This window comes from Solea senegalensis, linkage group LG19 (genome assembly GCF_019176455.1).
Source record: "Solea senegalensis isolate Sse05_10M linkage group LG19, IFAPA_SoseM_1, whole genome shotgun sequence".
Lineage (NCBI taxonomy): Eukaryota > Metazoa > Chordata > Actinopteri > Pleuronectiformes > Soleidae > Solea > Solea senegalensis.
The window spans coordinates 18978559-19005917 of record NC_058038.1 but is presented as its reverse complement, the minus strand read 5'-3'; the positions used below and the strand labels follow the sequence as shown (position 1 = coordinate 19005917).

The following is a 27359-nucleotide window of genomic DNA, read 5'->3' as shown; positions in this document are numbered from 1 at the left end:
CCTTAAAATGTAGTCATTTACGTTATGGGGACTTGCTTTATGTCCCCACAAGGAAAACAAGTCCCCATAATGTGACTGTGTAAACAGGTTTAGGTCCCCACAACATTAGTTAACGTGCGCACATACACCCACACTCACACACACGAATGAATGAATGAATCTCTCACACTAAAAATTCACGTTGTTGGCTTTAGTTGAAATATTTGATATCCAGTGCGACACAAAGTCATGAAAGTCGCGATTATTCCAACGACAGATGCTGGTGAGATGTTCTCTTACTGGTTAACTTCATCTTTACTATAAACAAGTTAAGTTAGCTTATTAGCTCCTGGGGAGTAGTTAGCTTAGCATTAGCCCCAAGATACAAGTTAGCTTAGCTTTGGCTCCCAGGGAGTAGTTAGCTTAGCATTAGCCCCAGGACAGTAAAGTAACACTTGCACAAACTTGTTGTCACAGCACCTTCTGCTGGATGGAGGATGAGTGCGTGGGTGGGCGGGGCTACTTCTGCTCCTGCTTGGTGAAGAACGGTGCGGAGGATCCGTTGGTTGCTGGTTCAGTCCTGTCAGGACAAACCTGTGTCCCTGCAGTGTCCTCGTCTTTAACCTTTGAAGCTGCAGAGACAAAGACCTCGCTGAGACAACATGGCCGCCGGCCGACAGAGACACAATCTTACACTGTGACTTTAATTTTAAAGGGAGAGTTAAGAAATATTATGGACCAGAAGGTTCTGGTATAGAAAGTCGACATTTTCAGATTGCTCAAATTAATTTATACCTCAGTGATGGACCTCAGAGAAGGACCTCAGTGATGGACCTCAGAGAAGGACCTCAGTGATGGACCTCAGTGATGGACCTCAGAGAAGGACCTCAGTGATGGACCTCAGTGAAGGACCTCAGGAGAACAGGAAGTCAGACGTACCTGCCCTGCCCTCGCCGTGGATGCCACTGCTCTCTGGCTCTGCTGAAAGGGGTGGGGCAGCTGGGGCGGGAGTGGGGGGTGATGGGTAATCTGGCGGCGTCTCGTTCTCGTCTCCTGATAGGCTCCTGGGGACGCCTGTTACCGTGGCACCAGAGAGACTCACTGGTCGCTTAGCGATGGGCAACTTCCTCTCTGTGAGACAACATAGACTTTTGTTAACGTGATAAAACGATTTTCTAATTATTTTTTGGGGGTTTTAAAGCTACAGTTCGTAATCTTTAAATCCCAACAACGTTGTCAAATTTCAGGGTTTTGGTTCACTTTACACTCCTGCTGCTTGACCCTCAAAGGCAGCAGGAGGGTTACTATTATTATTATTATCATTATTTCTATTTTTATCGATTTATTATCACTTTAGCAATATTAGCTACATGGTTTTCCATGGTGGGCACTACTCTGCTAAACTGTGATAGCCTCTGTTAACCTCTGCTAACCTGTGCCTCTGAGGCTGATAGCAGTCCAGAGAGTTGTTTGTTTAGTTAAGTAGTTTAGTTTAGTTGGACAGTTTGAGGTTGTGTGCTGTTGATGAAGCGACTGAGAGACACAGACTTTTCTTCTGTCCTCTGTACTGCTGGGACTTCTTCCTCTGTTTGGATGCACTGGACTGAAGTTCTCTGGAGCCTGAAACACAAACATCATCCACGTCATGTTCACAAAAACTGTCAACAGCAAACAAATGTTGGTCAGACGTCACCACAGATCACACCACCGATGATACGCTGCGTTCCATTTACATTTACACATAACTCGGAAGTGGGAGCGACGTTGGCGAGAAATGTGGCGTGTGCGTTACCTGCGTTAACAGCAGGGGGCTGCAGCTGGTAGCCCGTCAGCTGACACCACCCGACGGGGTACAGGTCAGGTGACTCACAGTCCACCCACTGGTCATACTCGTCCTCCCAGCCGTCAAAGTGTATCCTCAGCAGCCGGTGGACAATGCGGGTAACCGTGGCGACGCAGACCAACCGGGGCTCCATGAGGTCCACGGCCTCCAGCTTCATGCCAGGACAGAAGCCGTGGTTTGGGATGTCCTGTTAAAAACAGACAGGTTCTCAGCAGCAGGGGGCGCTCACAGGACAGTCCCGTTTATATCAGTGACTCATACTGACACACTTCACAAAACCTGAAGAGTCTTTAAGAGCAGAACTTCCCTGTGCTTGGACTGACCTTGTTGAAGAGGTTGACCGGAGCGGCCACAGTATTGCTTTCCATCAGATATTCAAACCATCTGAACGGCAGGCTGGTGTAACCTGTGAGAGACCACACGAGTCAGCAGCACGTCTGCAGCGAGAGTCACGTCTGCGGCAGGAGTCACATCTGCGGCGAGAGTCACGTCTGCGGCAGGAGTCACGTCTGCGGCTGGAGTCACGTCTGCGGCAGAGTCTCTGCGGCGAGTCACGCTGCGGCAGGAGTCACACGTCTGCTCAGTCAGCGTCACACGGCTGAGAGACACACGCCTCATCACGCTGTCAGTCTGCTCAATCAGGAGTCGCTCAGGAGTCGAGAGGGCCAGAGAAGTCACGCGTCACGAGAAGTCAGTCACGCCAGCAGGAGTCACGAGGAGTCGAGAAGTCAGCGAGAGTCACGTCTGCGGCTGGAGTCACGTCTGCGGCAGAAGTCACGTCTGCGGCAGAAGTCACGTCTGCAGCAAGAGTCACGTCTGCGGCAGGAGTCACGTCTGCGCGTCTTGCAGCAAGAGTCACATGCCACGGTGTACCTCGAGGTGGTGTCAACTCAATGTTGTTGATGTCACAGAAGCCAGCGGGGAAGATGGAGGGGGAGGTTGAGTGATAACAGAACCAGTCCGACCCATCAGCCGCCTCCGATCCATCGATACCGATCATCAGGTACCCGTCAGCCAGAACCTGCACGAGGACATGAGCAGCTTTAGTCAAAGAAGGGATTTGATTTTTCTCCAGCATTTACTCGGATTATCATCAACTAACTAACTAATTAACTAACATGACATTAGCGGCTCCTCACCTTCCTGACTGTAGCCACACAGATGGTGGACAGGTTGAGCGGATCGATGGCCTCCAGCTTCATCCCGTCCTGGAACCAGGGCCCGCTCTGGTCCACCTCCTTCACCTGAACAAAAACACAGCCACGCCTCCTTTACAACAGCACTCCCTCCTCCCTGCATCACCTCACCCTCAGATAAGACCACCTCCTTCAGGAGTTCTGGCTCCTGATTGGATCAGGTGTTGTAGGAACTGGAAAACGATGTGTGTTGTGTTTAATGTGAGTAAAGAATTTAAAGTTGAACAAAACCAGTGTATAAGTGGATCTAGTTATCTAGTTAGAGTGCCTGCATAGCAATGCTCCTGTACTCCTGTACTTCAGTAGTACTGTAGCTGTATGGAGTACTACAGTACTACAGTACAGTAGTGAATATTGACCTTGGCGAACAGCTGTCCCGGAGCGTCCAGCTGAGCATCCAGCTTCTTGGACACGTCTGGAAACAAAGACACATTCACACAGATTATGACTTTTTAATCTCATTATTTAAATTGATCTCATCTCTCATATTTTTTCATCTATCCGTCTCAATGTTTCATGTCATCAATTCAACTTTGATCATGATTCAGATCGTGATCATCATCTCATCATTAGATTAGTCAAATTAGAGTCAAATTAAAGTCAGATTAGAATCAGATTATAGTCATATTACAGTCAGATTAGAATCAGATTATAGTGATATTAGAATCAGATAGAGTCATATTGGTCAGATTAGAATCAGATTTGAGTCAAATTAGAGTCAAAGCCAAATTATTAGACTGTTTGCAGTAGAGCACACATAACCAGGCTCATCACTCCTTCCATCTATGTGCAATACTAAGTGCAATATACTATTTATGCTGTAAATATCAAGGCCATATTCTGCTGTCTATAATGTACATTCAACATTCTATTTTTAACTAATTATTTATAGTCTAAGGGTTCATTTCTTCTTATATTGTAATTTTCTTTTTTTTTGGTAGTGCATGTTTATTATTTATTATCTTTATCTTTACTGTCTTGCTGCTGTAACAATGTAAATTTCCCCACTGCGGGACAAATAAAGGACTATCTTATCTTATTAGAGTCATATTATAGTCATATTAGTCAGATTAGAATCAATTAGAATTAGAGTGAGATTAGATTATTGTCTCTCATCATCAAAGTTTTAGGTCTTTTGAACATTTGAGGCAAAACTGAAGACATCGCTGAATTATCAGGACGAAATGACTAATTTTGTAGGATGAACAGCAGGGGGGGCTGCAGAGCCAGATATTTCACCTGAGGAAGGGGTGGAGCCTGTTGATCAGCTGACTCACCAGACCGTTTGAAGCGGTGTCCGATGGATCGGGACCAGCCGATGCTGTGAATCAGCGGGCTGTACATGTGGCACCAGAAGTCGTCCGTCCCGTCGTCACACTCCTCGTAAACGAGACGGAGACGTCCACCGATCACCTGCAGCCCACAAATATCACAAACTCTAATCCCAGACCTGTGTCACATGACCTCCATATGTCTCATATGTAGGAGAATGCCGTTGAGATAACTCTCCCTCTCAAAGTCGCCGTCATAACTTTCTTAATTTCTCCTGTGGATTATTGTCTTGTTTAATCTCATTTTAAATACTGAAAGATCTCACAAGGTTTCAACAGTTTTGTTCAGATGAGGACACTGACCTGTAATGAGTCAGATTAGAGTCATATTAGTCAGATTAGAATCATATTAGAGTCATATTAGTCAGATCAGAATCAGATTAGAGTCATATTAGTCAGATCAGAATCAGGTTAGAGTCATGTTAGTCAGATTAGAATCAGGTTAGACTCATGTTAGTCAGATTAGCATCAGATTAGAGGTGCCCGTCTCACTTGTTCAATCAGAGCGACTCGAGTGCGACACAGATGAGTCTTATCCACCACCTCCAGCCTCATCTGCTTCTTAAATGGAAACTGCATACTCTCCTGCACCTGAGGGAGGAGCAAAAAGAAAAGCTTAACCTTTGACCTCTGACCACCTCAATCAAAAGATGTCATCAAGTGAACATTTGAACCAAATCTGAAAAATGTATCTCGATGCATTCAGTCACAGTGACCTTTGACCTTCAGCCATCAGAGTCAGACCTGGGGCCCGTTTCAGAAAGCAGGTTTAGTGAAAACTCTGAGTTAGTTAACCCTGAGATGAGGGAAACTGGTTTTTCGGTTTCACAAAGCCAGTTCAGATAAACTCTGAGTCAGTTACCGTGGCAACACATGAACCTAACCTGCGCACTGTGTCTCTTCCTGCTGAGCCTGACGCAGCTGTCTGACACTCGTCTCTTGTCCTCATTCATACAGTCATTCACCTGCAGAATTAAGGACATTTGTGTCTTTGAAAACATCCAAAGACAGGCCGGTGTGTATCAGCACGCACACACACACACACACACACACACACACACACACACCTGAATCACATCAATCACAAAACCCCCAAAATCTCACCAATCATGTTTCCAGAGGAGCTCATGTCTCATTAAGGGGGCGGAGACCCTCCTGACGACACTGTGTAACACTGTAGACGCCGGATCACAGATCACATCATGCTGATGTGGATATTTCTGATGCAGCTGGAAACACTTTTCAGTGTCGTTGAGAAGTGACTTTTTGAATCTTCATGTTTGACTGTGTTTATATTTACACGTGGAAATATAGTCATAAAACAGTGTTGAGCAAAATGTTTTAATGAAATGAGTGAAAAAAATGGATTTACTTTTATAATGATAGTTTTCTCACTTTGATCCATATTCTCATCTTCAGTTTGTGTCTCGTCGGCTGAATAAATATCTAATCTAATGTAACATATGGTCTGACTGCAGCATTTATCATCATTAATGAAAGTAAAGTCTGTTAAATGATGAACGAGTGAATTACACTGTATACAATGTAATAGTGTTCATTTATTGACACCTCTCTTGACATAAATGTCAAGTGTTAATATTTCTGCTCAACTGGATTAAAATGGAGGCTGTGCTCTTTGTTTACCCGTTGCCATGGTGAATCGTAGTATCAGAGCTCCATTGTTGATGGCTTTTTTCATTCCAACACACACGCTAAACTCAGAGTGAAATGAACTAATGCTGATCAGCTGTTCTGGAACCGAAAACTCAGAGTTTGTTGAACCTGCTTTCTGAAACACTCATGTCTGACCTTAGAGGAGAAGTCCACTGGCAACGTTTTAGAGCCCGTCAGTCTTTTAACCAGGAAGCTTTTCCAGTTAGTGAATCTGTGGAGGATAGCTGAAAAACACACACACACAAACACACAAATAAACACACACACAAACACACAAATAAACACACATACACACAAATAAACACACATACACACAAATAAACACACATACACACAAATAAACACACATTCACACAAACAAACACACATACACACAAACACACAAATAAACACACATACACACAAATAAACACACATACACACAAACACACAAAACACACATACACACAAACACACAAATAAACACACATACACACACAAATAAACACAAACACACAAATAAACACACATACACACAAACACAATAAACACACATACACACAAACACACAAATAAACACACATACACACAAATAAACACACATACACACAAACACACAAATAAACACACAAATAAACACAAACACACAAATAAACACACATACACACAAACACACAAATAAACACACATACACACAAATAAACACATACACACACACAACACACAAATAAACACACACACAAAACACACAATAAATACACACACAAATAACACACAATACACACACACAAATAAACACACATACACACAAATAAACACACATACACACACACACAAATAAACACACATACACACAAATAAACACACATACACACACACAATAAACACACATACACACAAACACACATAAACACACATACACACACATAAACACACACACACAAACACACATTCACACAAACAAACACACATACACACAAACACACAAATAAACACACATACACACACACATAAACACACATACACACAAACACACACAATACATACACACAAACACAATAAACACACATACACACAAACACACAAATAAACACACATACACACACATAAACACACATACACACAAACACACAAATAAACACACAAACACACAAAAATACAACACATACAATAAACACACATACACACAAATACACAAATAAACACAAACACACAAATAAACACACATACACACAAACACACAATAAACACACATACACACAAACACACAAATAAACACACATACACACAAATAAACACACATACACACAAACACACAAATACACAAATAAACACACAAACACACAAATAAACACACATACACAAACACACAAATAAACACACATAAACACACATACACACAAACACACAAATAAACACACAAATAAACACAAACACACAAATAAACACACATACACACAAACACAGAATAAACACACATACACACAAATACACAAATAAACACAAACACACAAATAAACACACATACACACAAACACACGAATAAACACACATACACACAAACACACAAAATAAACACACATACACACAAATAAACACACATACACACAAACACACAAATAAACACACAAATAAACACACAAACACACAAATAAACACACAAACACACAAATACACACAAACACACACACAAACACACAAATAAACACATAAACACACATACACACAAATAAACACACATACACACAAATAAACACACATACAATAAACACACATACACACAAATAAACACACATACACACAAACACACAAATAAACACACATACACACACAAATAAACACAAACACACAAATAAACACACACACATAAACACACATACACACACAAATAAACACACATACACACAAATAAACACACATACACAACACAAATAAACACAAACACACAAATAAACACACATACACACACAATAAACACACATACACACAAATAAACACACATACACACAACACACAAATAAACACAAACACACAAATAAACACACATACACACAACACAATAAACACATACACAAAAATACACAAATAAACACAAACACACAAATAAACACACATACACACAAACACACACGAATAAACACACATACACACACAACACACAAATAAACACACACAAACACACACAAACACACAAATAAACACACACACAAAACACACAAATAAACACACATACACACACAATAAACACACATACACAAACACAAAACAAAACACACATACACACACACACACACAAATAACACACACACACATACACACAAACACACAATAACACACACACACACACACACACAAATAAACACACACACAAACACACAAATAAACACACACAAACACACAAACACACACAAACACACAAACAAACACACACAAACAAACACACAAATACACACACACACACAAATAAACACAAACAAACACACACACAAACACACACACACACACACACAAACACACAAATAAACACACACAAACACACACAAACACACACAAACAAACACACACAAAATAAAAACACACACAAATACACACAAACACACAAATAAACACACAAACACACACACACAAACAAACAAACACAAACAAACAAATAAACACACACAATCACACACAAACAAACAAACAAATGGTTAATGCCACACCCAATGGAAAAGGGGGCAGTGCTTCTTTGTCAGCATAGTCAGACATGAAGGTGCGTTCACAGCAAGCGAGAAAATGAGATTGAGGTGTTGACGAGGTTGACATGGTTTTGATGAGGTTTTGACGAGGTTGACATGGTTTTGACGAGGTTGACATGGTTTTGATGAGGTTTTGACGAGGTTGACATGGTTTTGAGGTTGACATGGTTTTGATGAGATTTTGACGAGGTTGACATGGTTTTGATGAGGTTTTGGGAGGTTTTGATGAGGTTTTGATGAGGTTTTGATAAGGTTTTGAAACAAAAACAGAAAGACTGGAGTGTCTTACCCTGAGGGGGGACCAGTGGTTTTCCTCCTGCAGCGCACCAGCCCACAGGGTGAATGTCCGGCACACACAGGTTCAACCAGAAATCTCTGGACGAGTCGCTGTCAAAGCCTTCGTAACGTAGTAGAGCTTTAAAACCTGAACAAGAAAAACAACACAAAGACAGTGTGTGTCACTATGTGTGTGTCACTGTGTGTGTGTCACTGTGTGTGTGTGTGTGTGTAGTACCAGCCAGTTTAATGACAGCAGCGATCCAGTACACCTTCATAGGTAAAGAACTGTCAGAGTTCAGAACTTCCAGACGAACTCCTTCACTGATGTCTCTCCACCACTTCTCCATGGAGACCTCAACAACAAGAAGGAAACTGAATAATAACAAGAGTGACATGTGACCCTTCTGTTCATGTGAATAAAAGGCTGAGTCATGTTAGGACGCCCCCTACTGGATCTGTTCTTATGATTATTTTTATGTGTGTGTGTGTGTTTACCCACATGTTTGAAGCAGCTGACCGGTGCTCCTGTCACGTCTCCATGTCCAAGATAACGACCCCAGTCAAACATGTCCACAGCAACTACACACACACACACACACACAGACACACACACAAGGTAATGATCCTTCTGCAGGTTCACCTACTTTTACTTCCTCTAGATCAAGTTTGATCATCTTCACACACACACACAGACAGACACACACACACACACACAGTGACAGACACACACAGAGACACACATACACACACACAGTGACACACAGAGACACACACACACACACACACAGACACACACAGAGACACATATACACACACACACAGTGACAGACACACACAGAGACACACATACACACACACACAGTGAAAAAATAACAGCAGCTTCACTTGTTCATAATATGACAGAATGAGACACTGATCCATGTGTTTGTTTAATTTTACACACACACATACACTGACTCATGAGCGCCACCTGAAGGCTGCCATTATAAAAGTCATCATAAACACTCACCACTCTTTTTGGCGCCGCCCTGCTGGTTGATCTGATGCTGAGAGCAGGAAGTGAGTTTGGTCATCAGAGGTTGTTTGTGTAACACTTTAGCCTTTTTAGTGGGAGGTTTCCCCTGTAACACACACACACAGTGACACACACAGTGACACACACACGCATGCACATGTGTGTGTGCGTGTGTGTACCTGCAGTCTGGCGAGGATGCTGGCCTTCTTGGAGTTGGAGGAGAAACTTCTGGAGCAGGAGACGCTGCAGAAGCGTTTGGTTTTACTGTAGAAAGCATCTCTGACTCCGACCATGCCACACATCTCACATGTTGCTGCAGAGAACACACACACACACACACACACACACACACACACAGTGTTCACATTGAAAAGTTCTGCACTACACTTGTAACATGACAACACTCTCCCACACCAAACCTCAGAGAGAAAACCAGGAGCTGCTGCTCCTCTGCTGCCCCGTGTGGTCACTTTGTGTCACTGACATCAATCTGAACAAAGGATTTCAAACACTGAATTGACAAAATAAAACATTGTGTGTGTGTGTGATGTTAAAATCACTGATTTTCTCTATGAGGCGTGGGAGAGTGAGCGGTTTACGAAAGTCTGTCCAACAGTGAGATAAAGACGTGATCATGTGACGTAGACATCGTAGACTCAAACTGACGTAGATTTAATTACACAAGTCTTTTATTCAGTGACTAAAATCAGTTTTCAGACTGACCCATGCCAGTCCTCCCGTCAGGATACGTGTACACCTGTCCGTTGGTCTTGATGAGTGTCAGGGAGGACGAGTGTGTGATATGAGTCACTCCTCCTCCTCCTAACTCTTCATCATCACTGTCCTCAGGGCTGGACACTCCACTGCCCCCGCTGGACTCGGTGCTACAGCTGCTGCGGTCCTCGTCCAAACCGTCCATCATCCCAAAGGAGTCCCGCCTCTTCCTGCACGGGCGCTCCACCTGAGGACACGACAGATAATAACATGCAGTCAGGTTTTATACTCATGTGCCACAAGGGGGAGCTGTATCTTTGCAGTCATTTAAAGACCCAACTATTTTATTGTTTTCACCTAAAAGTTTCCTAAAGGTCTGCAACGATGTCAATGAGCAGCAGTGTCTTTGCATTAAGGGCGGGAGGCCCCGGGTCCCTCCGCAGGGGAGGATTAAAAGCTTTTATGTTTCCTGTGTCAAACATGTCATGGAGCACAAGTTAATAATAAATTCAACGTTGTCTCCAATGAAACGTCCGCAGTTTCCTCTGTAGACACGTGGTGTAGTTGTATGTGAATAGTCGGTTGTGCCGGATGCTGCGTGTCCTCTGATTCTGGTCGGTGAGGCCCGGCCGAGATGAGGCCCGCCCCCCTCCCAGTGGTGTTGTTTGTCGCCGAACTGCTGCGCGTGCATGCGCGTGCATGCGCGTGTACAGCGCACGCTTCAGTTTCAGCAGTGGGGCCAGAAGTTCAGGCACCCAGAGCGCTTCTCATTGGTTGATTTGAAACCAGGGCGGTCACTGGTTTGTGCACATGAAGGTCCGAAGAGCGTCATTCCTCTTCAAGAAGTCAGCGGTCAGTCGTTTATTTTTATTCTAACTTGTAACTGATAATGTAGTTTACATGTTGTTTGAATTATAGTGGAGTTTCTGTGTGTGCGTGTGTGTGTGTTGTGTATTGTGTGTGTTGCACCGTTCATGGCGTGAGTCGTGCATTGTTGGTACTGATGTCACGTTGTTTTGATCTTGAGTATTTGATATTGTGAGATTTTGAACACTGCCATTTGATGGTGCTATTGATATGATAATATATGTCATCAGGTCGCCATTGTTTGTGTGATGACATTATTCAGCTGCAATGTCGTGTCAGAGGTGCTGTGGGGTAATATAACAGTAATATGGCCCCACCAGAATTTCCAGGACAAAATCGCCACTGTCAATTAGTAATGGATTATTTTAATTAACATATGATTTTAAATTATTTCCATTTTGATTAATCAGTTTGTGTTTTAATAATTAAAACTTCTTAAATGTGAATATTTCTGTGATGTTTCTGACAAACATTTGAGGTGAAGTGATTCTAACTTGTTTTATTTATTTGATATTATCGCGTTAATATCGTCCCAACTGAACACACACACACACACACACACACAGATGTTGCACGCAGCAGCCACTGCAGTGCGGTGTGTGTGTGTGTGTGTGAGAGAGAGAGAGAGTGAGAGAGAGAGAGAGACAGTGGCTACAACACCAGACACCAAACGACCTCCAGAATTCTGTCGATTCTACGTCTCTTCGGTTGTAGAGATCGACGTTGAGCTCACACAATGAAACCAGGACCATTCTAAGAATCAGCAACCGTCGCCTTCAAATCCGGCTCGTTTTAAATGCACGTCGCGTCACGCTGTGTTACAGAAATCACAGTTTAAATAACGCCGCTCTTCACTGCTGTGAATGAATGTAACTGGAGTCAACCCGCGCCGAATGAACGAGAGTGTCACGTTTAGTGGGGACGACTTTTAAAAAGCAGCCCAGTGACACATGCTCGTCTGTCAACAACAGAGGAAACCTCATATCGCATGGTTTTAAATGGGGCTTTGGAACGATGCTTAAACATGGAAAACGCCATCGTTGTCTTGTTTTAACAGCGAGTTCGGACAGCCGAGTGAACCCGTATCACCATCTACCGAATAAACTGTCACACCGTGTTTTCACGTCAGCATAATTCCATTGAATAACAAGAGAATCTCAAAAATCCAGATTTCCTCAATGGAGTTTGGTCCTGAGTCTGTGTCAGCGGCAGTGACTCGGTATCAGCGCGACAACAGCGGAGGAAAACGCGCGCTGCCGCCGCGCAGTCTCACCGCCGGACTCACCGGGTCTCTGGAGGTTTCCATCAGGCCGCTGGACCGCGGGGAGGAGACCGAGTCCCCGAGCACCAGAGCCCGCAGAGATCAGCGCTCAGAGTCCGCCGCGAACATATCAACAACACAGCGCGGCTGCGCATGCGCAGCGTGGACACGAACGCTTGGATGACGGCTCTGCTTCGTGTGTTGAGTACAGATGAGATGAAGAGCACTGCAGCGACACCTGCTGGACACAGCCTGAACCTCCCGGGATCTGTGAGACAAAAGGAACTCGAATAAATATTTATTCAAAAACAATATGAAAACAAATAAGGCATGAAAAAAAATGAATATATTAACACGAGCAGTCAGAGGTGTGGACCACACCCTCTCATTTAACGGTGTCTCTTTATTTTCATGACAATTTACATCGTGGATTCTCACTGAAGGCATCAAAACTATGAATGAACACACATGGAATGATGTAGTAAACAAAAACAACAGGTTTTGTATTTCAGATTCCCTCGCTCTGCACACTGTCTCCGTCTCTCAATGAGCTTCATCAGGTCGTCACGGACATGGTTTTCACTTCAGAATCAGAATCAGAATACTTTATTGATCCCCGATGGGAAATTCTTGTGTTACCTATTCAAAGAGCATGGAAAAAAGGATAGAAATAAGAATAATAATTATAATAAAAAGAAACTGAACAAGAGTAAACGTAAAGATAAACATATGCATGCTTATGTAAAATGTCAATATGTACAATATATACAGGAGAGATGTACACTATACTGTACTGAATAGCTAATCCAGCGATGGTTATAATTTCAGTTATTCACAGCCTCGTCAGGCTGTGAATAACATTCACAGCCTCGTCAGGGTTCATGAGTGGAATTTCTTGCCTTCTTAGCGAGGTTAGAACCATCAGTTGTGTTGTGCAGGAGTCAGGTTGGTACACAGCTGACAGCTGTTAGAATTGATATGATGACAGTCAGCAGTCAGCTCGGTAAAGAGGAACCACAGGACATATGAAGGTCAGTCAGTCCAGAAAACTGTTTCCAAGTGCACTCACAATAACCATCAAACACTACCAGGAAACTGGCTCACACGAGGACCGGCCCAGGACTCACCTCTGCTGCTGAGGAGAAGTTCATTATCAGCAGCTCAGATTAGAGCTCAGATTAGAGCCCAGATTAGAGCCCAGAGGAATGCTTCTGAGTTCTGATGTAAACAGAACATCGTGTAAAGTATATTTACGGCATATCTGTGGATGTGAAAAGCGCCGCCTACTGTCAAAATGGTGGCACAGACAAATGAACGGAGGTGTAAAGAGTTCTGGAATATTCTACTCAGAGTAAAAGTTACTCAGTTACTTTGTGAACACAGAGTGAATATTATGGGCGAGGACAGAAAACGTTGGCAGGTTTCGCTGACACATCATCATGTAGAGGCCTGAACTCAGAGCGTCACGCTCTCCTGCCTGAGGTGACAGCGCTCAGTGATCGTCTGCCGAACAAGTGAAAACCTGACTCAGTCCAATGCTGCGGCTCGTCCTGCTCAGACCTGCTCACGAGGATCAGGATTTAAAGGTCAGTGATAGATGATACCTGAGCTCCATCCCGTCCTGACACACCTGTGATAGAAGGTTCCAGATCCACAGCAGCCGCAGCAGCAGCAGCATGAAACACAAACATCAGCATTCAGCGTCGGTGGACATCGTGTGGAAACATCAGTACTCGGCAGCTTCAGGCTCCTGTTTGGACAAGAGGCCAACGGCAGAACTGCAGCAGGTAAAACACAGGAAACACACATTCAACCAAGAAAACTGTGACAAACAAGGTTTGATTTATGAAGACTGACTGAGGATGTGCTGTGAGCGCCCCCTGTGCTGAAAACCAGCACAATGAACTGACTCTGCGTTTAAGTCTACGATGTCTGTCATACACGTTCACGTCTTTATCTCACTGTGACACAGACGTTGGTAAACCGGACGCTTGTAAACCTGACACTTGTAAACCTGACGTTTGTAAACCTGACACTTGTAAACCTGACACTTGTAAACCTGACGTTTGTAAACCTGATGCTTGTAAACCTGGCGTTTGTAAACCTGGCGTTTAAACCTGGCGGCTTGTAAAGCTGGCGTTTGTAAACCTGGACTTGTAAACCGGCAAAACCTGGTGCTTGTAAACCTGGCGTTTGTAAACCTGGCGCCAAACCTGGCGTTTGTAAACCTGGCGGCTTGTAAACCTGGCGGCTTTAAGTAAACCTGGCGTTTGTAAACCTGGCGTTGTAAACCTGGCGCTTTGTAAACCTGGCGTTTGTAAACCTTGGCTAAAAACCTGGCGCTTTGTAAACCTGGCGCTTAAAGCCTGGCTAGACGCGTTGTAAACCTGGCAGCAAACCTGCCAATAAACTGGCGTTGTAAGCAAACCTGGCGTTTGTAAACCTGTACCTGATAAACCTGGCGCAAAAACCTGTAAACCTGGCGTTTGTAAAACCTGGCAAACCTGAGAAACCTGACGCTTGGCAGTGAAACCTGGCGCTTTATAAACCTGACGCTTCTTGTAAACCTGACATAGAAACTTTGTGGCAAACCTGATGAGTGTTGTCAGTGTCTGACTGCTGTCTGCTGCCTGAAAACATGCTTGTAAACCTGACGCTTGTAAACCTCATAGAGAAAATCAGTGATTTTAGCTGCTGGTTCTCTGCTGCCTCATGTGGTCACTTTGTGTCACTGAAGTCAATCTGAACAAAGGATTTCAAACATTTGAAATTAGTGATGGAGGCAGCAGTGTGTGTGTGTGTGTGGGAGTAGACGTCATAGACTTAAACCGTTGACACAGCAGCAGGGGGCACTCAGAACACAGTCAGTGCTGCAAAAAAGTGACCTAACTAAAACCACACTGTCTTATTTGACTTGATTTTTGACTTTTTTTATTTTAATCTTATTTTTATATTTTAAGTGTAACCAGCTGCTCATTCCTCGCCTCCTCTGATTGGTCGATGCAGGTCCGGCGTCTTGTGGCAGCCAATCAAATGATTGCATGTCAGATCCAGGAGGAGCTGGACAGGAAATGTGTCAGAGAGCGGAGACAGCTGGACGGACACCTGAGGACAGTGTCCCTGCTGCAGCGGCAGGTGAAGTCACACAGAGAAAATGCATCAACAAGGTCTAAAGATTTTAGATGAACACTTTTTTGTTACCACTAGGTGGCGTGTTATTTTGAGGTATATAATGGTTAGTAGAAAGAACCTGTCCTGATACATAATGTCCACCTCACTCCATAATCCAGGACAAATGGATGCCAGCAGCTGACTTGAGGGGGAGCCAAAGAGCCATTCTTCCACACCACAGAATACGACATTTTCATTGTTTCTGTCTCAATCTAAAACAAAATCCGTCAGTCAGGATATGTTTTTCTATATTGAACTGAGAATTTAAAATACTTCAGCAAGAACTAGGGATGGGAATCAGTATCGGTCTGTATCGGTATGTATCAATATCAGTCAGTATCATTATCGGTCTGTACCAGTATCAGTATCATTATCGGTAAGTATCAGCCAGTATCAGTATGCATCAATATCAGTATCAGTCAGCAGCTGTATCATTATTGGTCAGTATTGGTCTGTATCAGTCAGTAGAGTATTGGTCAGTATCAGTATCAGTTAGTATCAGTCAGTATCAGTATCGGTCATTATCAGTATCAGACAGTATCAGTCAGTATCAGTAGTATGCATCAATATCAGTATCAGTCAGTATCATTATCGGTCAGTATCAGTCAGTACCTGTCACAGTCTTTGACATGACTCAGCACAAAGATGTTAACATATGCTCATAAATGACTGATATCAGTCTCACTCTCTCTCACACAGATCAGTGAAAGTCTCTCAGCCCAGGCAGAGATAAAACTGCAGCTGCTCAGTGTAAAGATCACTGTCACCACCTTCAGTACCAAGTACACACACAGACACACACACACACGCAGACCTGCGCGAGAACACTGCGCACGCATTTACACACACACACACAGACACAGACACACACACACACACACACACACACACACACACACACACACACACAGACACGCACAGACCACACACAGACACAGTCACACACACACACACACAGACATGCGCAGACACACAGACACAGTCACACACACACACAGACACACACACACACACACACACACATGAACACACATGCGCACACAGACACACGCACACAGCCTTACCCACACAGACACCGCATGAACCTGCGCATAACGCACGTACAGACACAGACACACACAACACGACACAGACACAGACACAACAGACCGCGCACACACAGACACAGACATGCACACACACACCACACACACGAGACACACACAGACACGGTCACACGCCGCATGCACAGACACGCACACAGACACAGACACACACACGCATGCAGACACAGACACCATGCACACATACACATACACACACACACACACACACACACACACACACACAGACACACACGCACGCAGACACACACATACCCATAATCTCCTGCTGCATCAACAGATGCCATAAAGAGCATGAGCGTCGTGGTCGTTTGGAGGTGGAGCTTTCTGACCTGAGGAGACAGGAGGAGGAGCTGAGGCTTCAAAAACTACCGCAGCTGCGGCGTCTGCTGGCCGATCAGACTCAACAACAGGGAGCGCTACGGACACAACACCAACAGGTAAACAACAACAAAGCTGACAGTCGCCTGCTGCAGCGGTATCGCATGTCCTTCATGTGTTCCCCAGGACTTACAGGGTCTCCTAGCACAGGTGTCAAGGGGCGTGGCTGTCCAGTCATCACACCTAATGCAGCACATGGACAAGTGGAGTGGGACGGCGTCCAGCCTCGACCGCCAGGTACAGATGCAGCACTGCACGCTCTTATTCTGACAGACAGGAAGTGATCAGAGTAAACATTTGTTCAGCTTGTCCAGCAGGAGGAGCTAAGAAGCAGTGTGTTGATTCTGGAGGAGGAGGAGCTAAGGAGCAAAGCGTTGATTCTGGAGGAGGAGGAGCTAAGGAGCAGAGCACTGATTCTGGAGGAGGAGGAGCTAAGGAGCAGAGCGCTGATTCTGGAGGAGGAGCTACAGCGACAGCAGAGTCTGGTTAGAAACAACAACCAAACACAATATTTAAATTATAACCACAATATTCCATGTAGTTTGTGCTGTGAACGCCCTCTCAAAGTGTATAAACCTGTTGTGTGTAGAACGCTCTGCTGGAGGATCGACATGTGGAGCAGGCAGAGCACTGCGACTTCCAGCTGGTGGCGCTGCAGCAGCGAGCAGAGAGTGTGAGCAGAGGCCTGGACTGTGAGCTGCAGGCCGCAGCTCAGCAGGCTGCAGAACATCAGGCCCTGCTGGACGTCAACAACACGCTGCACACAGAGCTACGAGGCTACAGGAAGCTGCTGGATGGGTGAGCGGAGAACAGTGACGTTTTAAACATGTTCCTGAACATTTAGGAAGAGGAAGCAGAAAAAAACATTGGTAAACAAAGCCGACAACCTGTCTGTTGTTTTTGGAGGTCGTCAGGTTTAGGAGGAACCTCGAGGTAGAAGGCCTTAGAGGGAGTCTTTGTTTTTAACCCATCAAAACAATCGCACATTTAAAAACAGAAAATACACAACGTGTTTCAGATCAGGACAAACTAAAACTACTCGCAACAGAAAGGCGGCCATTTTGGATTGAACAGTAATTTTGGCTCATGTATTTGAACAAAGTCAATGGCTCCACAGCGCCCCCGAGAACAATTGAAATCAACAACTCCTGCAGCTGATTTCCCACACACACACACATATCAATGACCTTTGACCTAAACCCAACTGGAAGGCGGCCATTTTGAATTAAAGTTTCAATATTGGCAGGATCTGGCCCATTTCCACGTTTTACTTTTGCAAACTCCTCCTCCACGATTCATTTGATCGGTGTCAGATTTTGTTTGTGTCATCTCATGACATTGCAGATTAAAAGTTAGCAAAGTCTTTAAGCATTAGCCTGATGTTTACAGCTATGTCAACACTCTCCCTGAAACTGGACAAATTATTGAAACACAGGTGATCATTCCCACATTCATCCTGATTCTCTGTTCTTTGTGACGTTTTATGTCTTAACAGATTTTTAAGTCAACCTTTAAAATTCAACTCTACCGTGAGGTCTTTTCCAGACACCTCCAGAAAAGTCACGCTGGACAGAGGAGTCACTGCCCAGGGCAGAAACTTCTGGACGATGGAGGTTCAGACGGTCTCTAAAGGCCACGTCTGTACCGTCAAACAAACACCTGCAGTTATCGTACTTTTAGAAACTGTCACCACAAAAAGGTTATCCAGCATCCGTAATAAAAAGCTACAAAACTCACCACTGGCCTTGTGCAACACATCACATCTGATCGACTCAATCCATGACCCTGGAACCTTGAGGACAGGAGCTCCTACTGAGAGAACCACCACAGGTTTGGACAAAGAAGCTGTCAATAAGTCCAAAACAGAGAGTCCTGAAACAGCTGGAGTCACCAACACTGGTCCTGGTGGAGAAACAGAAATAAAGCAAGCACCATATTTGATCCTGCAGACAACCACAGAGTTAACAAATCAAATCCATCACCTCAACGGCCATGACCCGGCTACAGGCTGGAATCCTGCTGTAGTCACATCTGTAAAACTAGAGACTCTATCAGAAAGTGTAAGGGATGAAGATTACCTCTGTTGTAGGTCTGAAGAGGATCAGGGTGAGGTGAACCCGATTCCAGACAAGAAGCTTGACAGGGAAGAAAAGAAAGAAGAAAACCAAATAGCAGAAGAAGACGGTGCTTTGCAATTCAGTCAGAACATGGTATCGTCCGGTTTGTCCAACAGCAAACATAACCAAAGCAAAGACAGTGATGCACAGTCCACCACTGAAACCTCCTCAAACTGCAGCCAAGTCAGAAACAACAGTCCAGAGATTCTGCACATGGTTGAATTAGAAGGAAGTTCAGGGTCAGTCAACGGTGCTCATGATACCAACAAGAAACAGGTTGATTTGTTAATTACTGCAGAGCAGAGAAAGTATCCATGTCTAACAGATTCTGGCATAGGATTGAGTTACTGTGACTTTGAAGAGCTTCCAGGTCCAGTAACCTCACATGGATTTCTGAGCCCAACAGAAACAGTTACAGGTTTAAGCCCAGAAATTTGTCCAATCCCAGTTGAGGCAGAGCTGATAATGAGCGATCAAGTATTTTGCCAAGCTGATCTGAAAGAACACATGAAAAGCCCAAATGACTCAGATCCAAGTGTGAGTCCAGTTGAGATGAAGGAGTCGCTGAGTTCAAACCGCGAAGAGGAAGACAAGGAAGTTTACCTGAGTCTGACTGAGGCAAACGCAAATGTGAGACCAGTCGAGACTTACATTCTCTCAACAAAAGAGGACTGGAAGTCCTTATCGTTGAGAAGAGAAACAAGAATGAATGAACCCAGCACAGGGAGCCAAGAAAGTCCATTGTTTGCCAAAGAGCCTGTGACAAACCATCCAGGACCAGGAGGGTTGGTTCTGTACGGGGGAAGTCCTTCTGGTGCCAGTTTACTGAGGGAAGGGAACACAGACAGTAGCCCAGTAGCTTCAGATGTTCTGATGAGGTTTCCAGAATCAGAAAGATCCAGCAGTAGAGTAGCAGAGGAGGGTTTGGTTCCTGAAGAAAGTCATGGTTGTAAAAGCAGAGTGAGTTTGTCCGGCAGAGGGAGTAATGAAGGCTCATCAGTAAAAACGGTTGTTCCAAGTCAACCAAGGGCAAAACAGTTTGGCAGCAGAGGAAGTGGAGAGTGGATGGGTTACGGGTTTAAATCTTCCAGCGGTGTGGTGGTTAGTAGGTTAGCCAGAGCAGAAATACAAACAGAAGCCAGAGGGAGTGGTGCTGAAGGCAGGGTTTATGGCGGCAGTCTGAAAGGTATTAGCTCACCAAACTTGGATATTGAAGAATGTCCATCAGTAACCTCAAACCTGTCAACAAGCCCTCCTGAAAAAGGCAGGTTTGGCAGTGGAGAGTGGAGAGTTAATGGTGGGAGGGTTCGACATATGAGCAGCCCGGCTCGCAGCTTTAGCTTACCTGAAACCCAACCAGAGTACACTTGTCTACCAACCTGCCCACCACTTCCACGAGGAGAAGGGAGATTCGGTAGCACAGGAAGTGGACAGTGGAGAGTTTACAGTGGAAATGTTGCATGTTTGAGTTTTACAGACAGGGTCAATGCTAATGACAACCAAGCGCTGAGTCTGCTGAGTGGACCAAGACTCAGCAGTAGCAGGTCGAGCTCAAATGGTGTTGTTAGACGCAGCAGGAGTGTCGGAAGTGGTGGTAAATTAAGTAGCTCCGGCAGTGGTGACTGTAAACCTGTTTACAACTCAGTTAGCGGGCGCAGGAGCAGTGCAGGGAGCGCAGGTGGAGGGAGGACGCTCGGCAGCCAAAGAGCTGCGAGTCCTGGGGGAAGGTCAAGTGTTAGCGGGGGAAGCGGAGATTGGCTCAACAGTTCCACGGCTGGTTGGAATCGTATTAGCAGCGCCGGGTCTCAAGGCAGTGGCAGCGATGGCAGCCAAGCTGGAGGAAGGATCCGTAGCACCTCTGGGTCAGGTAGGACCAATAATAGCACAGGGGGGAGGGTCATTAGCAGCAGTGACCAGCCAATCAGGAGCACCGGCAGTGGCACTGGTGGCAACAAGGAGAGAATCAGTGTTTGCAAGATGGCGGCACTGAAGATCTCAGAGGCGGGAAGAGAGAGAAGTCAGGAGAGAAGAAAACAACAACAACAACAACAACAACAACAACAACACAAGGCTGCAGGTGAGGAGAGGCAGTTTACAACAAACAAACAACAATCAAACACAAAAACATCAACTCTCTCACTCTCTGTCTCTTAGTGTCTTCTCCACTCCACTTGACCTCAGGGGGCGGGGCCACAAGCGTCTCTCCTGACAACCTCGATGACATCACGCGTCTGTGAGCAAGAACAAGTTTAAACAAACAAACCTTTAAAGTTTCAGGTGATGATGTCACAGGAACACCAGCAGGGGTCACCAGACGTCACAATGTCACGTTTTCTTTTTTAAATAAAGTTGATAAATATCAATATTTGCACGTCTCTGATTGCAGTGAAACAAAGAAATAAAAATGTCAAATAATCGTTTCAAAGCTGAACTTTGAAAGATTTGATGAAAAAAGGACAAGGATTATTTTGAGATTATTGAATGAATTAAGACGACATAAGAATTAAAGGTTTGAGCAGCAGGTGGCAGCAGAGTGTCAACTTTCATCTGTCTCAGAGTCAGGGACCCAAACTAGGATAAGGGATTAAACCGTATTATGATACTAATCCTGGTTGAATTTAGCCTCAGGTCACTGGTGCATGATTTACCATGGTTAAACTGGTCCAGACCATAATACACAACAGGATCTGTTAATCCTGCATCTTAATCTGATCAGTCAACTGTTAATCTGATTTGACAGCTGTTAATCTGATCTTGAATAAAGTTAGAGTTTTATGAACCTGTATTTAAACATTACAGTGATCACATGAGGTTCAATGTTATTTTAATCCAGATTATTTTTGAATGACTGCATGAAGACCGATGTTCGTGTTGGATAAAAACTTTTTTATGGTGATTTGTGCAGATGAGGTTGCTGAGCTGAGGTTTTAAAATCCTCATTCATTCATCTGTGTTTGTGACACAGTGATGTTTTAGATGATGACCTGCGTGAGATTATTGATGAGTTATCACAGCACAGATTATGTCACATTTAAATAAAGAAAAGTCCACACACCGTATGTGTCAAACTGCAGCTAACCTAACGACCTGCAGCTACTCTCTGTACTTATACCACATCTTCATGTGTTTATACAGATACTGTACATACTGTATACAGTGTGTAAATAAGAGTGTATGAACAATGTTGATAAATAGAAGCTTTGGCAATGTAAGATGCTTGTTACCATGGCGATAAAGACCCTTTTGAATGGATTAAAATTTAATGTGTTTCTGTGTGCGTGTGTGTTATTGCTGGTATTTCCCAGAGGCGTGTTAGAACAGAGCCTTGTGAGGTATGTAGAAACACACACACACACACACACAGTTTGTTGTCAAACAGGAAAAACAGTCATGTAGTCACTTAACAGGTGAGTCCACAGAACAGAGTCCACAGAACAGAGTCTACAGAGAGTCTTAGAGTCTACAGAGAGTCCGGAATAGAGTCTAGAACAGAGAGAACAGAACAGAGTCCCACAGAGTCCTAGAATAGAGTCAGAGTCCACAGAGTCCAGAATCTCACACATCCAGAATAGAGTCTACAGAATAGAGTCTGAACAGAGTCTACAGAACAGAGTCCAGAACAGAGTCCACAGAACAGTCCACAGAACAGAGTCCACACAGAGTCCACAGAACAGAGTCCACAGAACAGAGTCCAGAACAGAGTCCACAGAACAGAGTCCAGAACAGAGTCAGTCAGTCATCATCTAACCGCTTTATCCTCCACCAGAGGGTCGCAGGGGGTGCTGTGCCAATCTCAGCTACATCGGGCGATAGGCGGGGTCACACCCTGGACAGTTGGCCAGTCCATCCCAGATAGAGACAAACAACCATTCACTCTCACACTCACTCCTATGGTCAATTTAGAGTGTCCAATTCACCTAATCCCCACGTTGCATGTTTTTCGACTGTGGGAGGAAGCCGGAGAACCCGGAGAGAACCCACGCACACACGGGGAGAACATGCAAACTCCATGGAGACGCCCCAGAACAGAGTCCACTTTTTCAAACACATACAAAAGCAGCTTGCAGTTACACATGTTAACCACTAGGTGGTAGACCACTACATTGTTGGTCAGAGAGTTGTTTGTAATAAAAGTTCAAATGTGGCTGTTTAATATATCTGAAGTAAAGTTAAAAATCTTCATCAGGAATTGTGATGATGATGATGAGGAGGGATGACAGTGGAGAGAGTGATTGATGGATGGATGTCCAGAGGCAGAAAGACAGAGAGAGACAGTTTAACGAGCAAGAGGAAGAAGAAGAAGCCTGGAGGTGAAAGACAAAGAATTAAGGTGGAGTCACACCCTGAGAAGAATGTTGTTACCTAACAGTGTGTGTGCGTGTGTTTTGTTTTTTTGTCGTTGTCATGTTTTAGGTTCCTTTCCCAGAAACAGAAGTATCTGGGGCGGGACATTCTGTCCTCACACTCTGTCCTCAAATTCTGTCCTCACACTCTGTCTTCACACTCTGTTTTCACACTCTGTCCTAAAATTCTGTCCTCACACTCTGTTTTCACACTCTGTCTTCACACTCTGTCCTCAAATTCTGTCCTCACACTCTGTCTTCACACTCTGTTTTCACACTCTGTCCTAAAATTCTGTCCTCACACTCTGTTTTCACACTCTGTCTTCACACTCTGTCCTCAAATTTTGTCCTCACACTCTGTTTTCACACTCTGTCCTCAAATTCTGTCCTCATACTATGTCCTCACACACGGTGTTGTAGTGGTTAGCACTCTCGCCTTGCAGCAAGAAGACCTGGGTTCGAGCCCCGGTTGGAACAAGGGCCTTTCTGCATGGAGTTTGCATGTTCTCCCCGTGTGTGCGTGGGTTCTCTCCGGGTTCTCCGGCTTCCTCCCACAGTCCAAAAACATGCAATGTGGGGATTGGGTAAATTGGACACTCTAAATTGACCATAGGAGTGAGTGTGAGAGTGAATGGTTGTTTGTCTCTAGTTGTGTGTGGCCCTTCGATGGACTGGCGAACTGTCCAGGGTGTACCCCGCCTATCGCCCGATGTAGCTGAGATTGGCACAGCACCCCCCGCGACCCTCTGGTGGAGGATAAAGCGGTTAGATGATGACTGACTGACTTTGTCCTCACACTCTGTCCTCACATTATGTCCTCACATTCTAAAGTACACTATTCTAAAGTACAAGTACAGTATATAGTATACTGTACTTTAGTATACTGTACATGTACTTTAGTATACTGTATTTGTACTTTAGTATACTGTACTTGTACTTTAGTCTACTGTACTTTAGTATAATGTACATGTACTTTAGTATACTGTATTTGTACTTTAGTATACTGTACTTTAGTATACTGTACTTGTACTTTAGTCTACTGTACATTAGTATACTGTACATGTACTTTAGTATACTGTACATGTACTTTAGTATACTGTACTTGTACGTAGTACATAGTACAACTGTACATAGTACAGTTTGATAAGGTTCACTAATCTCACGCACACACACAGCTGCATACCTGCATCTCATACAAGCCCCGCCCCCTGATCAGGTGATGCTTATGTAAGACTAGAGCTGCAGGCATAGGTGTGTGTGTGTATGATTGATTTATTTGTGAAATCATTCACTCACATGTTGCTGACCTCTCTCTACACTACTGGGATCGGACTCAGACTCAGACTCGGACTCGGACTCAGACTCATGCCACCAGACGCTAATACTAGCACAGCGCTCTCTCTCCTGCTGAATGCCATAAAAGAACAGCAGTGGGTCCACCCTGATGCCATTCACATCATAGCTGGAGATTTTGATATGGCACATTTAAAGACTGTACTCCTGAAGATCCAGCAGGACGTCAAGTGCCCAACAAGAGGTGGAAACACCCTAGATCCCCCACCTTAGCTAGAAAATAGAGTCCCACCTCGCCACCAACAGACCCTGCAAGGTGAGGCAGGGTCTACAGTGCATCACAAATTACAGAGGCTGTGATGTGAAACCAGTGACCTGAGCAAGTCGCTGGCAGAGGAGCTCAACTGCTTCTTTGCTAGATTTGAAACACCACAGCGACACTCACTTGCTCCAGCCCTGCCCCCACTCCCACCAGGTTCCAGCAACACCCCACTCACCCAGGAAGGCTGCAGGCCAAGACTGAGGACCTGGAAAGGTGCTCAAAACCTGTGCCCACCAGCTGTCCCACGTCTTGTGCAGGATTCTCCCTGGCCCATGCAGTCATCCCCACCTGCCTGAAATCAGCCACAATCATCCCCCACACCAAAGACAGTCTCCCCCCCAACACAATCATCACAGACATTCTGATCTCCAAACTGAACACCCTGGGCCTCCCGCTCTCACATGTACCTGGATTAAGGATTTTCTCACAAAGAGACCCCAGACTATGAGACTTGGCCCCCATCGCTCCTACCCCTGCATGCTGAGTTCTGGTGTACCACAGGGCGGCGTGCTGGGTCCCCTCCTGTATTGCCTCTACACGACAACTGCAGTCTGGCTCACAGCGGCAACATCATTGTCAAATTTGCTGAGGACACCACAGTGATCGGACTAATCTCAAAGGAAGGTGAGGCAGCCAAGAAGCAACGACCTGGGGCCTGTTTCAGAAAGCAGGTTTAGTGAAAACTCTGAGTTAGTTAACCCTGGGATGAGGGAAACTCAGGTTTTTCGGTTTCACAAAGCCAGTTCAGTTTAACGCTGAGTCAATTACCCCGGCAACATACTCTGTGAACCTAACCTGCTCGCTGGCAGGTTTTCTTCAACAAACCCTGAGTTTCTCTGTCTCCTCCTCCTGCTGAGCCTGAAGCAGCACTCGTTTAGGTTGCATCTCCACGACAAATAAAGTGCATACTCAACTCAACACATCCATTATTACAAGCCTGTAGTCTACTTGTGTTACGTCAGCACATTATCCAACCTCCACACACACACATCAAATCAATCAAAAAACAATATTTTGCCAACATTTTAGAGACGCCCCCAAAATCTCACAAATCATGTTTCCAGGGGAGTTCATGTGTCATTAAGGGGGGGTGAGAGGGTTGACTCCCCCATAGGTCACACCAACACTGTGACTGTGTGCACATTGAGACTGTGTCGGACTGTTTTACTGTGTGTTACTGTAGGCTCTTCATCACTGTAGACATCATGTTGTGAAATGTTCCTGGCATAGATCACTGATCATGATGGAGATTATAGCTGATGTGAATATTTCTGATGCAGCTGGAAACACTTTTACTTCACTGTAGTTTAGAAGTGACTTTTAGAATCTCGCTGCAGACGAAATCTTAATGTTTGACAGTGACTGCGTTTATATTTACACGTGGAAATATAGTCATGAAATATTGTTGAGCAAAATGTTTTCAAGTAAAATAGAGTGAGTCAGTTTGAACATGGACACTTTATACGTTTTATCAGTTTGATCCATATTCTCATCTTCAGTTTGTGTCTCGTCAGCTGAATAAAGATCAAATCTAATGTCACATATGGTCACACAGACTGCAGCATTTATCATCATTAATGAAGTCTGTTAAATGATGATTGAGTGGATTACACTGTATAAAATGTAATAGTGTTCATTTATTGAACCTTTCTTCACTCCTGTTTTTCAACATAAATGTCATGGTCATTGTCATGTGTTAATATTTCTGCTCAACTGGATTAAAATGGAGGCTGTGCTCTTTGTTTACCCGTTG

The 27359-nt window shown here is 44.4% G+C and overlaps 2 protein-coding genes across 12 annotated transcripts; one reads left to right on the top strand and one right to left on the bottom strand.

Annotated features, from left to right (window-relative positions):
• Positions 1-86: 86 nt before the first annotated feature.
• LOC122785729 (MBT domain-containing protein 1-like) lies at positions 87-13036 on the bottom strand. 6 transcript variants are annotated; one of them, XM_044051651.1, is made up of 18 exons: positions 12901-13036; positions 10758-10995; positions 10214-10347; positions 10029-10140; positions 9519-9598; positions 9255-9372; positions 9030-9164; positions 6159-6247; positions 4842-4940; positions 4296-4431; positions 3378-3433; positions 2962-3066; positions 2696-2843; positions 2146-2228; positions 1772-2009; positions 1528-1599; positions 919-1110; positions 87-611 (listed from the first exon to the last, which is right to left on the bottom strand). In XM_044051651.1, exons 1-18 carry the CDS (start codon positions 12919-12921, stop codon positions 499-501), a joined length of 2169 nt encoding a protein of 722 aa, XP_043907586.1. In that variant the 5' UTR covers positions 12922-13036; the 3' UTR covers positions 87-498. The 6 variants fall into 6 exon arrangements, 3 of the variants coding, with proteins under 3 accessions (XP_043907586.1, XP_043907587.1, XP_043907588.1); XM_044051652.1 differs by lacking the exon at positions 12901-13036 and adding an exon at positions 11106-11379; XR_006362344.1 differs by having other exon boundaries at positions 543-774; positions 840-1110.
• Positions 13037-13912: 876 nt separating this feature from the next.
• LOC122785728 lies at positions 13913-22011 on the top strand. 6 transcript variants are annotated; one of them, XM_044051647.1, is made up of 9 exons: positions 13913-14663; positions 15883-16011; positions 16747-16829; positions 17431-17590; positions 17682-17768; positions 17837-18016; positions 18121-18329; positions 19027-21725; positions 21803-22011. In XM_044051647.1, the coding sequence occupies exons 1-9, from the start codon at positions 14553-14555 to the stop codon at positions 21883-21885; spliced, it is 3741 nt and encodes a 1246-aa protein (XP_043907582.1). In that variant the 5' UTR covers positions 13913-14552; the 3' UTR covers positions 21886-22011. The 6 variants fall into 6 exon arrangements, with proteins under 6 accessions (XP_043907582.1, XP_043907581.1, XP_043907580.1 ...); XM_044051646.1 differs by having other exon boundaries at positions 17658-17768; positions 17849-18016; XM_044051645.1 differs by having other exon boundaries at positions 17658-17768; positions 17846-18016.
• Positions 22012-27359: the final 5348 nt, after the last annotated feature.

Coding starts and splice junctions, on each gene's coding strand:
- LOC122785729 (XM_044051651.1), bottom strand. CDS start 12,921: ATGGAAACCTCCAGAGACCCG. Junction 10,141..10,213: donor GCATCCTCGCCAGACTGCAG/GTACACACACGC, acceptor TGTGTGTTACAG/GGGAAACCTCCCACTAAAAA. Junction 6,248..9,029: donor ACCACTGGTCCCCCCTCAGG/GTAAGACACTCC, acceptor TGTGTTTTTCAG/CTATCCTCCACAGATTCACT.
- LOC122785728 (XM_044051644.1), top strand. CDS start 14,553: ATGAAACACAAACATCAGCATTCAGCGTCGGTGGACATCGTGTGGAAA. Junction 14,664..15,882: donor CAACGGCAGAACTGCAGCAG/GTAAAACACAGG, acceptor TGGTCGATGCAG/GTCCGGCGTCTTGTGGCAGC. Junction 18,330..19,026: donor TACAGGAAGCTGCTGGATGG/GTGAGCGGAGAA, acceptor ATGTCTTAACAG/ATTTTTAAGTCAACCTTTAA.